This window comes from Besnoitia besnoiti, chromosome IV (genome assembly GCF_002563875.1).
Source record: "Besnoitia besnoiti strain Bb-Ger1 chromosome IV, whole genome shotgun sequence".
Taxonomy (NCBI): Eukaryota; Apicomplexa; class Conoidasida; order Eucoccidiorida; family Sarcocystidae; genus Besnoitia; species Besnoitia besnoiti.
In genome coordinates this window covers 4,262,651-4,275,663 of record NC_042359.1, presented here as the reverse complement: position 1 = coordinate 4,275,663, position 13,013 = coordinate 4,262,651, and the positions used below count along the sequence as shown (strand labels likewise).

The following is a 13,013-nucleotide window of genomic DNA, read 5'->3' as shown; positions in this document are numbered from 1 at the left end:
GACCAAATGGTCCGTCCAGCAGGTGCATCTTCTGTCACACGCGGAGACAGGACGGAGGTTCAGGGAATAAAGTGCTTTCCGTGTGCTGGAGGTGGCGAGCTTGGCCGTCTGGTCTCTGCTACGTGTCCGGGTACAGTGGCATACGAAAGCCGTCTGACTCGAGCGTCGGGAGGTATCCGCAGGCAGGATAGCCGTGGCACGGTGCTGATGGAAGGCTCGTCTCAGTGCCAGCCGGATTTGGAAAGCCGAGTTGGTTCTCTTGCTGCTACCGACGAACGACTTTCTTTACTGAAGGCAGCGCTGGGCATGCTTCTCGATGACGTAGGGAGGGACGCGTTCGACCTTGCGTGGAAGGCTCTTTACGAAAGAGATAGGGTCTTTATTTCGCCGTGCTTCGATCCAAGGAGCTCTGTAACGCCATGTGCAGACGCCTGCTTTTGACGCTAATTTCATGTATCGAGGTCGTCCTCTATTGGATTGTTGCGACGACGTCATATAGAGAAGAGACACCTTAGCGCCTGACAAATTGAATGCGTCCTGTAATATGCTGCCAAAGGGCATGGGCAATTCGTGAACCTCCTGAATTACTGGCTGAGGCTGTTGGAGACGACCTGGATCATAGAGGGCATGAACGGGACGACGCTACTCTTTGGGCATGGTACTTGAAGTCGGATACCGTTATCACTGGCGCAAATCAGAGCCAACCACGCAATGGAGTCCCTCCGCCCACGCTCCGTGCAACATCGAGCATGAGAGAGAGCTGTGGAAAGGTGAAACGCGTCAAATCGATGTAGAGTCGTCGCCGGTGCCACTAGAATGCCCGATACATTGCGGGTCTCCTTTCTAGTGTTCCGCCGAGGATATCCCCCACTAAACCGATACCGGTGTTTGTATCTGAGGACAACACAATACCGCTCGAAGCGGCTTCTCATGTCCTTCCGCTCATCTCGTTGATACGATCATAAAATCATGACGACTCAGCGCATGCATACTGAGTCTCCGTTTTTATCTAGGCAGTTCATGGTTGTGCCCCGGGCTTGTGCCCCTAGGGCCACCCGCAAGTGCGCTTTTCCGAGGCGTCCAATCTGCGTGTCTCGTCATGCCGAATTCGAAGTAGGTGCAATTATCCTGGAGGAGTGGACAGCTTACGGGAACGATTTGAATGTGAGACGGCGATGCATCTTATTTTTAGGGAAGGGACCGGGACCCGCCGTTGTTGTGACACTATGGAGTGCAAGAGAGGGATGAACGATTGCAAAAGGCACATGAGTCGCTATTATTGCTTTCGCGTCACTGCGCGTGAAACCGGGAGGTGCAGCGACTCCCCCGGTTATGATGGTTATATTCGTGTCTTTCGTCGCTTCGTTGCCGAACATCAGCGCTGATGTGCGTGCCCGCATTCGGGCTGCGAGTAGGTAGGTAAAGTGAACAGTGAAATTATCTTTGTGCCATTTGGTGATTTTTGGTGTCTCCGTATGCCATTTGCAGTCATAACTGAGAAATTAGGATCCCACGCTCATGCATCATGAGATGCGAGGAACTGTGTGTGGGTAGTCTGGTGAAAAGACAGTCCGCTGAAGCGGGTTGGAATGGATGGATTCACTGATGGATTTAGGGGAGGGGAGTACGATTACGTCGCAACGCCAGCAAAATAAGCCTTGGCGAAGATGAACGTGGCCGGTGGCGGCTGGGTGTGCCTAGGCGCCAGCATCATTTAGGCTGGTGGGGATGGCAATCTTGTGAGGACGCCCTGCACTTACTTTGTCGCTTGTCATTCTGCGACAAAGTCAGGCCGGATTATATTGCGTGCGCGGCTTTGGAAAATTGAAGCCTGGTGATGCGCTTCGGGAATTAGCACCTTGTGCTGTCTGAAAGAGGATATACTGTATCGTTTGATGCGCTTCTTGCCTTACCACGGGCGCATGGTTTCCCCACGCAGGGATGCGTCCATGCAACACTTATGTAGCTGTGAGGTATCAGCAAAACTGCGGCAGAGTTATGCGGAGTCAGACCATACGCGGTGAAAAGCCTGCTCAGTGACGGAATTGTGGTGAGAGTGAGAAACCACCACACATGCAGAGAGAAACCCGTTCCTTTTGGCCTTGCGACTCTTGGGGCTTGGGCCGAACCGTGGAGGCGCGCCGGAGTGTAGGACATGAAAATTTCTGGCGAGTTTAGGAAGCATACGGGACGCCGCCAGCAGCAGGTGCTTTGTGTGGATTCTATCCGACCCCAGATGTCGCGTGCAAGGAATTCTGATGTGGTGAGCGAACGGGGCGGAACAGAACAAGGTGGAAGGAGTGCTGGTGTGTCACAGCGTCATGTACAGATGTTTAAACCAAACGTTCCTAGGAGGCTTTTCCCCAGGGGTATGTGCAAATGCTCACCTGAGACGATAGCGATGTGGTACGATAGCCTCGTGCGCTGGCCCAGATATTCTTTACGTGGCCAGGAGATACGAGTTGGGACAGTGCCAGGAGTGCTCAAGCGGCACGGAGCCTCGCCGGAGGGCGGCGGTGGCAACACTGCAGGTACGTTGATCAAGCGTGTCTTGGTGTGCTCCTCGTGTGGAGCATTGCGTGTTGAACTGCAGACGCGGCGGGTTGTAACGTGGGAGGGCGTTTATGCGTGCTTTGCGGCCGTCTCCTAGTGATGTATCGGAGGTTCGTACCTTGCTTGAGGTGTTGAAGTGTTCACCCCTAGCGGTCCCGGGCAGGCAGCATTCGGGAAGACTCCGCGATTTCCGTTACATCTGACAAGGATGACCTCGAGGAAGAACTTGGTGCACAAGCTCCGAAGGCACAGCGCAGTGGGGGAGGCCATGCGTATTCCCGCTCTTGGCCATAGCCCGAAGCTGTGCTTCTTCGACGGTCAGTTGAGCTGCGCTACGGTCAAAAGCATTCACCTCGAATGTCCGAACTGTATACTGTTCAAACGAACTTTTGGAGTCCCCTACGTTTCAGTGGATGCCTACCCACGCTTCACCACGAGCAATGAACACACATGGGCACGTCCTGACGGACGGGTCGGTAGTGAGTCGATCCCGCGAGCCAACTAGCCGGTTGAGAGGGTTTCTGGATTCATAGTCCGGGGGCAGGCACACGATGACTACCCCTATCAGGCCTTGGCAACAAGACGTTGAAAGTGAGGCGCTGAATTCGTGTATCCAAGCTACTGATTCAGCTTCGGCGCGCAAATTTACTTCCCAGGTGACAGCAAGACTGTTCGTATACGTTATCGAATTGCACGTATAAAGTGCTGCCGCTGGAAGCGCGGCAATAGTAAGACTCGATACCCCCATAAGGAAAAGTGCGGAACCACTGTGCCTTATCGCTTCCCGCATGCCGAGGTGCGCTCCACTGGGTACACGCACCACAGTCCCGCTGTCTTGTGTTCACTGGGCACGGCGGGCTTCGGACGACACCTCCTGTTTCATTCGGGACAAAGAAAGACGTTACTCCTGCGTACGTGCTCGAGGAAACAGGCGTCTGACCAGTGGTGAGGCACCGTTGCTGTATAGTTTTGCCGGTCAGATTCAACGGAACTTTCCTCAGAAAGAGGATTCAGACTGTATGCCATTGCTACGTTCGACGTAGAAGGCTGCCTGCATCTTCGGGCACATCTGCAAACATCTGACGAAGCAAGGCATACAAGCATACGGCAGCACCGGTTCGCAGTTCGCTATTCGTATTTGACTCATCACCGCATGAATGACCGTATGCTAATCCATATCGTGTGCGCCTCGACATGGGGAACGCTGATGAGCTGCATTCTAGCAGCGACCGCAACACCAGTCGGAGTGTCTGACACCGCTGCTGAAGCTGCCATTTGGCTTTTACTGATGGCCCCTTTCTGAGGCCTAAATCGGTTACTGTGGGAAAGAGCAGTGTATGCTCATCGTCAGAATCTTCATAGATTCTGGTCGATGGAAGCGACCTTCTTTGAGAGTGCTGCATGGGCTGGTACCACGCTGCTCTCGACTGGAACCGATCTAGGGCTGCCGTTTGCGTTCTTGCAACCGCCTCTCCAAGGCGCCGCTCTCCCGCGCAACCGCTGCTCCCGATCCCTTGCCTGCTCGCCACCCGCCCGACATGCGTCTGAAACCAGTCCGCACACTGAAGGATGACGGCCGAATCGACACCCGGAGGGCTCCGCACGGTTGCTTCCGCCTCAGCCAATCTCTCTCCGCCAGCGATCGCCCAGCGAGTAGCTGGCTTCAGCAGGACGCCGCCTGGCAGCCTTCTATTGCTCGTCGGCTCCAAACACAAAGCCTTGTCTCGAGCTCTCGGTTGCATGAGGCCGCAGCCAGCCTCGCATGTTCCGTGTGATGCAGACATCTTCCAGCTTCTCTTGACAAATCCTTCACCTGCTATGCTTGCCGCTGCTTCCGCCATCTCGTTTGCAGAGCCCGCCGTAGCAGCTGCGGATGCCCCTCCGCATGCCTTAGTGAAGCCATCTCTGGAGCCCTGTTCCACGGTATCGCCATTCGCAGAGTCGTCACCTAAGGCAGCAGGCCTCTGCGACCGTCTGGTGAAGACTGAAGTCGCTAAGAGAACCTCTGTGATCCTTGACACGAGCTCAGCTATCCGAGCATGAATTGTCGTCCTAGCACCATGTGTCAACAACAGTCGACACGCAGCCCAAAAACACAGGTGCCTCACGAGCGGCGGGGGGCACTCAGACCGGAGTTCACGCGGAACGTCTAGGCCTCGCTCGCTGCTGGGCCTGCGGCAACAAGTTTCCCCCCAGCGGCTCTCGGCATCACACCTGCATATGCACGCACGCTGCATAGAGCCTCCAGTGTCAGCGAAGTCAGAACGGCGTCCTCTCGCTTTCCACACAGCTGAATGTGCGGTGGCAGAGGAGGCGCAGGAGACCGCTTCGTCGTTCTGGATCTTAGCGCCTCCATGCACTTCTATGGCCTGCGCTTCGCGGAGCGGCATGAAGGCCTCCGCCTGACTCTTCCCATGTCGACTCCCGGCCATACTACCCACCAGTCTGCACCAGAGTCTTCCTTCTTCATTATCCGTGTCTTGATGATTCGTCCACACGGATGGCAACCTTGCGCCGTGCAGATGCGTGGACATTATGCGCTCGTCAAGCGTGTCCGTGGATAGCTGCTCTGTCTGCAGAGGAATGACTTCATAGGCAGGAAGACCTACAGCGTCCCCGAAAGCGTCTACGAGGACGGATTCCATACCAGTTTCGCTCCTTGTCTCGTGGCTGGGCACAGTCTGCCCTTCGTCAATTGAAAACCGATTAGCTTCACGTTGCCGAGCACTGCAGTCGAAAACGCAGGAAAAGGGGAATGCAGTTCGCGATAGGCCTAATTGCTCCAGAGCGCATCGCACCTTCTTCCTGCGCGTCGCCCGCGCCTGCCTGCGGCGCCTGAGGAAGGCTTGGAGACTCTCTCTCAGCAACTCCTCCTCATCACTCTGAACAGCCGTCTCATGACTCGAACAAACGCTGCAGGCGTTCATTCTCCTCCGGCCGGGCGATGTGTGGCGGGTGGTCAGGCTCTCTGCTACCAAGGCGGCGCACTCGTCACGCATATCAGCGTGTCCTGTCTCCGTCACCACATGTGCATGCTCTTCTACCATCCCGCGCCTCGTGGTACTTTGCACTGGAAGGATGGAGGCTGGAGGGCATGACTGAGCCCGCCACTCGGCTTCCCCTGAGGTATCCCGCATTCTGGCTGCCTTCTCCAAGGTCGCGCGACCTTCTCGCCTGCTGGATACCGGCGCGGGGACCTGCGGAAGGTCCTGCGCACGCCCAAATCTAAAGAGATGTTGAATGTCAGTGCTAACTACTTTGTCGCCCTGAGCCCCTGGTGGGTCTCCATGTTCTCCTCGTGCCCTGTTTTCGTCAGACGCTAGCCGTTCTCGTTGACCAGCTTTACTGCGCCGATAATCCAGAACCTCCTTCTGAATCTGCCGTAGACCGCGCCGGGGTGAACGGGTAGTCAGCCGTAAAAGCAGGTCCTCGAATCTCCAGCTCTCCTTTTCTGCGTTCGAAACCACCCTGGCGGAGGACAGAAGTCTCTTCCCTACCATCGTACCAGCGTTCACCTTCTCCGTCTCGGCCCTGGAGAGTTCCTGAACCTCAGGCTGTCCGCGTCGAAGAAGACTGTCTGTCTCCGGAGTGCCCGCACGCTCAATCGTGGAAGAAGACACCTCCACTTGTGTTGCGCCCGGGCCGGGGGGCTTCAGTCCACCCACATTTTTGAACCGCAGAGTTGAAGAACAAGTCTTCACCACTAGGCCATCGATGATTTTTAGCGGCTTGGGCCGCGGCTCCCTTGCGCACAACTGTCTCTGACTTGGCTTCCCTATCGCTGGGCGGATGCAGAAAGACGAGGACTGAAGACGAGGGGAGGGACGGCACGCGTCATCAGACGCGCTCTCTTTGTCGCCAGAATGAGAGTTCCGCGTCGAGTTTGGCCGCTTTTCAAGGGGCGTCTGCTCGCGCTTGTCTGCGCACGCCGCGTCAAGACGCCAGTCACCAGGCTGCGGCTCACATTCTTTCTCTCGCCGCGCATCAGCCGCAACCCAACTCGAGTTCTGCCCTCGGCTGTTCCGCTCCAAGCCCGCGCGAGGGCTGAGAGAGGCGTCATGTCCTCGCAGCAGCGCTCCTCGCAAAGGGAAGCTTAATTGCCCTTTGAACGGACAGGGACCAACTGCATGCGCCGGACTGTCGGCTGCGGAAAAGCGGAGCGGAGCCTCCGGAGGCGGGTGGCGCGCAGGCAGCTCGGCTGCACAGCGCGCCCTCGCCAAGGCGGTCGCAGATGCTGGGAGACCTCTTCTTTCTCGCTTCGTCCCCTGTTCCTCCTTCGCGGTTCTTCGTGAGTCCATCGCGTTTCCTTGCCCCGCGGCGCTCAAGAGCGGACGCGTCTTTTTCGCACTGTGGACTCTCTCACCGACCGAAGTAAGAGCTCTCCCGCTTGCAACGTCTTCGCTCGCCTGCGCAAGCCTCCACGTCTGGCTATGCGTTCCAGTCGGGCGGACTGTCTCCCGCGCCTCTGGCTTTGGGCGCCCCGTCGCCAGAATCAAAGAGTCTATAGGGGCCGCACAGCAGCGCCGTAGGACTCCGCGGACCTCCTCGCCAAGGGCGCTCAGTCCATCGCGCGGCGCACGCGCATGCGCTTCTGTCTTGATGCTCCATCCGCGCGTCGCCTGCCCCTGCGCTTGTGGCTCGCCGCGGTACGGCGGTGCGTCTTGCGACAGCTCGGCTTCCCTCGCGCCTGGAGGCTCTTCTGCAAAGCTTCTCCTGGACTTCGCGGCGTCCGGCACACGCGCCCGGAGGGACTCTGTGGAAGCCGACCGCGGGCGTTCGATGCATGCACTCCGACGGGGCTCACCCTGCGGAGGCGCGCCAGCCAGAGGGTCGGTTCGCAAGCCAGCGCCTGCAGGCGGCCAGCGTGCGGCATCGCTCGCTTCCCCCACAAAACATGGCGAGCACGAAAAAAGACTCGCGGTCGTCAAGGGGCGTTTCAGTGCAAGAGCGGAGCCTTCTGCACGAGGTCGCCAGCAGCCCACCGCTTGTTCGTCCCCAGTTGTACCGTTGACCCCGCGATGCAAGCGAACGGTTCCCACACGTGAGAGCTCAGAACCGGAGAGGTTGTATCCGTCAGCCTCCGTCGGCATCGCCTGTTCACTTCGTGCTGGACGAAGTGGAGAAGGGAATGCGCGGAGATGCGCCGTCTTTCGCGGCTTCTTGAGCTCTTTTTTCTGTTTTCTCCCTTCCTCCCATCCTTCGCTGCCCTGCCGTTTGCATCGGTGCCCAGCTTCATCATTTTCTCCATGGCCTGTTGAGACTTTGGCGGCGCGCCCCTCTTCGACGTGAGAAACGGTTTTTCGCTCCGCTTTCGTTGGAAGAAGGAGCTCCGCAAGAGACGGGGGGGCTAAACCGGAGTCTCGACACAGGCGATTCTCTCGCGCACCAGAGGCATCCCGCCAGCCGCTGGAGGATCTCCGCATTCCGCGGCTGTCTTCACTCTTGCGTCGTCTAGCCCTGCCTCGTCGTGTGGCTCGCGGCCTGAGACCTCTTCAGGGGAGGCAGCATTGCCTCATTAACAGCATCTGCACTGTTTTGAAGAGCTCTAGCGTCTTTTATCGGGCTCAAGGTTTTTTCGTCGTGCTTTGGTCACTTCGTACCTCCTGCGCGCAAAGATTGTCCTCTGTACCGCGGCCGACGACTTCACGGTGAAGAAATCCCCTCCCTCTCCGCCGACCTGACCTGCCTTCTGCAATCACCCCGGCCTCTCAGCAAGATTTTAGAGCCTCTCGACCGGATGACGGCAGGCCGGTTGTCTTCTGCGTTCTTCTCGGCGAGCCGCTCTGTCTTCCAAAGCAGGGTGCGCGCCGTGGAATGGGGAACGGCTGCACGACTGCGGAGGACAAAGGCCACAGCAAGACTAAAAGAAGCCAGCCAGACAGAAGAGAGGCGAAGTGCCTTTTCTGCGTCAACACAGCCCCGTTTCCCGTCTCCGCTCGACAAGACAGATGATTTCTCGCGCGCTCAGTCGAGACACACCTCGAGGCGAAACGTCGTGCGCACACGCCCGCGAGATCGGTTGGATACACGCGAAGGACGTCGGCACCATATGCAAGCCTGCAAAGAGGCACTCGTTGACGTCTCTGTCAGTTCTTCCTTTCTGCCGTATTCACGTGTCTGAGATCCATAGATCCTCCAAAGTGGCCTTTCAAAGCCTGTCCAGCCGAGTCCCAAGTCGCGTGCGCATGCATGCGCATGCAAGGCGTTTTTCAGCGAGGGGGAGACGGCCCTTGCCGGTCATACTGGCCCGTAGATGTCCAGAGGTTTCGGGTCTCCTCCCGTCGCGAATTGTTCTTATCTTTCGTCTGGTCAGCGCCTGTCTCTGCTTCGCTTCCGTCACGCGCCCGAACCGTTTTCACGCTTTTCCCGGGCTTCTGCTTGCTCGTCCAGTCTCATCGTGGAATCCAACAGCTTTTCAAAGGGCGAGAATCTCGCGCAGGGACCGGCGCGGCCTGTTGCGGAAGAACACCCTTTTCGTTTTTCTCCTTCGCTGGAAGGCTCAGAGGCACTCTGGTCTGCGCAGAGGCGCACGCAGGAGATTGAGTCTCACGGGAAGCGGCTAGCAACCAAACTGCGTCTCAGGCGAGAGACTCTATCTCCAAGTCTCGCGAACCCAGTTTCGCAAGTTAGAAAGTGATGTTCCGAGTCGCGACTGCTCTTTCTCTGCGTCGCGCACTTGGTCTCCATACGGAACTTCTCTCTTCACTTTGGCAGTCGCCGTGGTGTCAGTCTGCGCGCCACAGGGCTCGTGCGTGGAGCTGTGAATGACATCGTTTTTACCCTGCTAAACTTGCTCGCCCCCACCTGCCCATCCTTCCCGCTGCCGATTTTTGCAGGAGCTGACCGGACTCGAGGCGGGTTCATCTCCCTCTTCCGTCTTCCAACTCTCTCGACTCTACTCTTTGCTGACAGCACCACGTTTTCACCAAAAGCGCAGACGTCCTTGTTTTGTGTTTGCAAAGCAGCGCTTCTGCGTTGCTTGTGGGTGGAGGACGCTGATTCTTTTTTCTGGTTGCAATCGGCCGCGCTCTCGCTCTGAGTTGAGTCGTTATGGCATTCTGAGCACTTGTCTCAGGCTCAGAGCTTGCTGGAACTTGTCGCCTCCGCTCTCTTCCCTGCCGGCTCCTGCTTCTTCCTCGTTCACTCTCGCCGGTGCATCGTCGCTTCCCCTTCCTGTTTTCCCTGGATGTCTCAGGTTCGTCGGCTCTCCGTCGTCGCACGTGGAAGCTTGAGCTCCCTCTACTGAACCGCGCGGTGCCTTCGCGTCGAGCGTCGTCCTTCACTGCGCGCGTCTCTTGTCGCGTTCGTTGCGCCTTCTGACGTCGAAGAGGCTTCGCGAGACTCCTCACCCGCCAGGGAACCTTCTCTTGCTTCGCCCGCTGTCCTGGAGGCCTGCCCCCCACCCGCTCCCTCTCCCGCGGCCTGCCAACGTTCAAACCGGCTGCTGGTTCGCGAGTCGTTGCTCCTTTTCTACACTCTCAGAGCGCATTCTCGGGCAACTCTGGCTTATTCATAGGCGGACTCGCACTCCCGCAGCACGTGCTCTCACACTCCCGCAGCACGTGCTCACACTCCCGCAGCACGCGCTCTGACACTAGGCGGGCAGTGCAGACAGCGTGTCGTTGTCTGAGGGGGCGTGCGTGTCACTCGAAGGCCTTCGAGTACGCTCTGCCCTGATGGCGGCGAGAAACCGGTTGCTCATCGAGCTCCGAGAGGCCCAGCGGATGAAAGATCCTCAAGTTCGTCTGGAGGCCAAGTGCGTCTTCTTGTGTGTGTCTGCTCCACCTTTCACGCCTCCGCTTCGTGGCTTCTCACCTCTGTCAGCTTGCAGGCAAACGGCGGCGGGTTCTGTATTGCTTTGCTTCGTGGGCCCCTGCTCCCTTACGATACTCTCTCTCTGGCGCGCCTAGGTGAACACGTGTGTCTTTCGTCTCCTCGTGTATCTGACTTCCCATGCCTCGGGGTAGGCGTAGCTGCGTGTGTAGGTACCCCACTACTACGTGGATGTCTAGTGCAGTTTGGTGTCTTGTTTCTTTTTTAGCCACTGCTTTCCTCGGCTATGAGCTAGCACGGAAACAGATGTGTTTTTGGGGTATGGTTGACGCAGACGGCTCAAACGTCACAAGCGTGCTTTTCCCGCAGTTTGCCTGTCGCGCGGCGCGCATTTGCCGGACAGAGGCTTCCAGTTCGGTGAAGCTTAGTCTTTCCAACTCGCGTTTGCTTCTTGCATCCATTCTTTTTGCATCCATTCAGCCACGACAATTTGTACGAGTGGACCGCGGTCGTCTCGGGGCCAAATGAGTCGCCGTACCAAGTGAGTTGCACCTTCGGCGCTGTGTGCGGCTGCATGCCGCCGATGATGCGGATCGCGGGCAGGAAGGAAGCGCAACAGTTGGCGCCCGAGGCGACGCGAGCTAGCGAGGACGCTTGAGGCGCGACGACTGCGGAACAGAGACGCAGACAGGGCAGCTGACGCAAGCTGTAGTTGAAGCCCAGAGCCAGCGGGGGGGGGGGGGGGGGGGGGGGGGCGGAGGGCGGAAGGGGGGGGGTCCCGGTCGAAGCCAACGAGAAGGAGAAAGCAGAGGAGTCGAGGGCAGGTTGCCTGGGAGCTCTCGGGAAAGAGAGTGACGACGGCGGCAACGGAGAAGACCAACAGAGTATACTGGCTGGGAGGAGACGCAGCGGCGAGTAGACCGATGACAGGACTCCTGCGCATTTCTTGACTGCCTGCGTTGGTTGCTTCAGAAAGGCAAGTGGAAGCTGCGCCTGACGTGTCCTTCCACCTATCCTCTCACGCCGCCGACAGTTACTTTCTTAACGAAGTGCTTCCACCCAAACGTGGACTTCCGGACAGGTAATCGCGTGGGCGTATGGAAGCTGTCGAGCTGGGAACGAAGCTTCAGAGCTGCGCGCCCGCACGGGTCTCTGCCGGCTGCGAGTGCATGTCGACCGTGGATGCCCTCTATGGCTTTTGCTCAGATGTAGATGCGCGTCTCTAGCTCGTCGATTGCTTCCCAGTCCCTACACTCAGATCACAGATGCCGGGACGGCGCCTCGCGCATACACGTTGGGAGCAAATCGTCATCTACTGTCCCTCTAAAGCCATCCGAGGTTGATGCTCGCCCGGCCGTAGGCGCAGGCAGGCGACGCGCGCCCTCCTGTAGGGGTCGGTTGATACACACAATACTGAACGGACAGTTTTTGCTGACCACGCCTCGAGCACAGATGGACTGAAGCGCTCACGGGGGGGTGTGGGGAAAGAGTGCGGAGTACTAGAATCCGTGCGCTGGCTCTCTGATGTCTCCTTGCAGGTGCGGTATGCCTCAATATTCTCCGAGAATCCAGCTGGACGCCTGCGTGGAACCTCCACTTTGTGTGTGTTGCGATTTGTGCACTGCTGGACCAACCCAACGCGGACAGCCCCCTCAACTGTGACGCAGGTACTGCAGGCGACCGCGCGCTTGGAGAGCAGATGACGCAGACAGCGCTTGTGTGTGGGGCGATAATTTACTCGGCTCACGAGTGGGCGGAAGGGCTGTCAGCGAAAAAAGCAGCTTTGAATAGAGCGACAGTGGCAGCACTCGACGGTCTAGCACGTTTTCTGCACGTGTCACCCCCGTTTGCGTGTAGGAGCCCTGCTTTATGATTGTTTTCCTCAGGCAACTTGATAAGGTCTGGAGACCTGAGAGGCTTTCGCTCGATGGCGCGGATGTACACTGTCGAGTACGCGAGCTCCGAGATTCCGCTTGAGTGCGATGAACAGTAGAGGGAAAGTGGAAGCCCGGTGGGAAAGGATGAGCTTTGGGAGGCAATGTAAGGAAGGCCGAAGAGTTCAGGCGTAGGAGATAATACCGAGGAGAGCTCGTGGATGAAAGAAGGGAAGTTGAAAGCGTACGAAGGCTGGGGAGGGATGCCTTTTTTCCTCTGGAACGCAGCTCACATGCGTCTTCGCGGCCACGAAAATGATGGCCGTAAGCACCGTCACACTCCCGTGTGACTACGTATTCTGTCGAGGGCCCGATGATGTGACGCAGCTCCTGCATTTCTTTTTCTCTGGGTGCCCAGCATTTTGTAGGCACTGCTCGCGGCAGCAGTGCTCGTATAGGACGTGACAAACCTGGCTGTCTCTTGCTACTTGTGACTTGATCCCGAGAGGCGAGGCATTAGTGTCTACTTTGTATTTTGCTTCTGACAATGTAAAGCCGCACATGAAGTACCATGGTGCTTGAAACTTTTCAGACGCGAGAGGAAATGATTCAGGAAACTAGGTGGTTGCGAGTCTAGAACCCGCATGAAGATTTCCACACAGGTAGCTACGTGTGAGTCAAGCGAATTATCCTCATTTTTAAAGTGAGGACACGTCGACTGTTGTGGTCACAAAAACATAAGGTGCAACGAGCAAGGAAAGTGAAGAGGATAGTGGAACTGTTTGAGTAACGGCTCTTACGTATTTGTCCACA

At 57.5% G+C, this 13,013-nt stretch overlaps 2 protein-coding genes across 2 annotated transcripts; one reads left to right on the top strand and one right to left on the bottom strand.

Moving 5' to 3' along the window:
* Nucleotides 1–3,581: 3,581 nt before the first annotated feature.
* On the bottom strand, nt 3,582–7,976 carry BESB_056990 (uncharacterized protein; the record flags this gene model as incomplete). Its single annotated transcript, XM_029364134.1, has 1 exon — nt 3,582–7,976. One exon carries the CDS (start codon nt 7,974–7,976, stop codon nt 3,582–3,584), a length of 4,395 nt encoding a protein of 1,464 aa, XP_029220057.1.
* Nucleotides 7,977–10,229: 2,253 nt separating this feature from the next.
* On the top strand, nt 10,230–12,319 carry BESB_056980 (putative ubiquitin conjugating enzyme E2; the record flags this gene model as incomplete). Its single annotated transcript, XM_029364133.1, has 5 exons — nt 10,230–10,309; nt 10,807–10,867; nt 11,299–11,407; nt 11,865–11,993; nt 12,213–12,319. The coding sequence occupies 5 exons, from the start codon at nt 10,230–10,232 to the stop codon at nt 12,317–12,319; spliced, it is 486 nt and encodes a 161-aa protein (XP_029220056.1).
* Nucleotides 12,320–13,013: the final 694 nt, after the last annotated feature.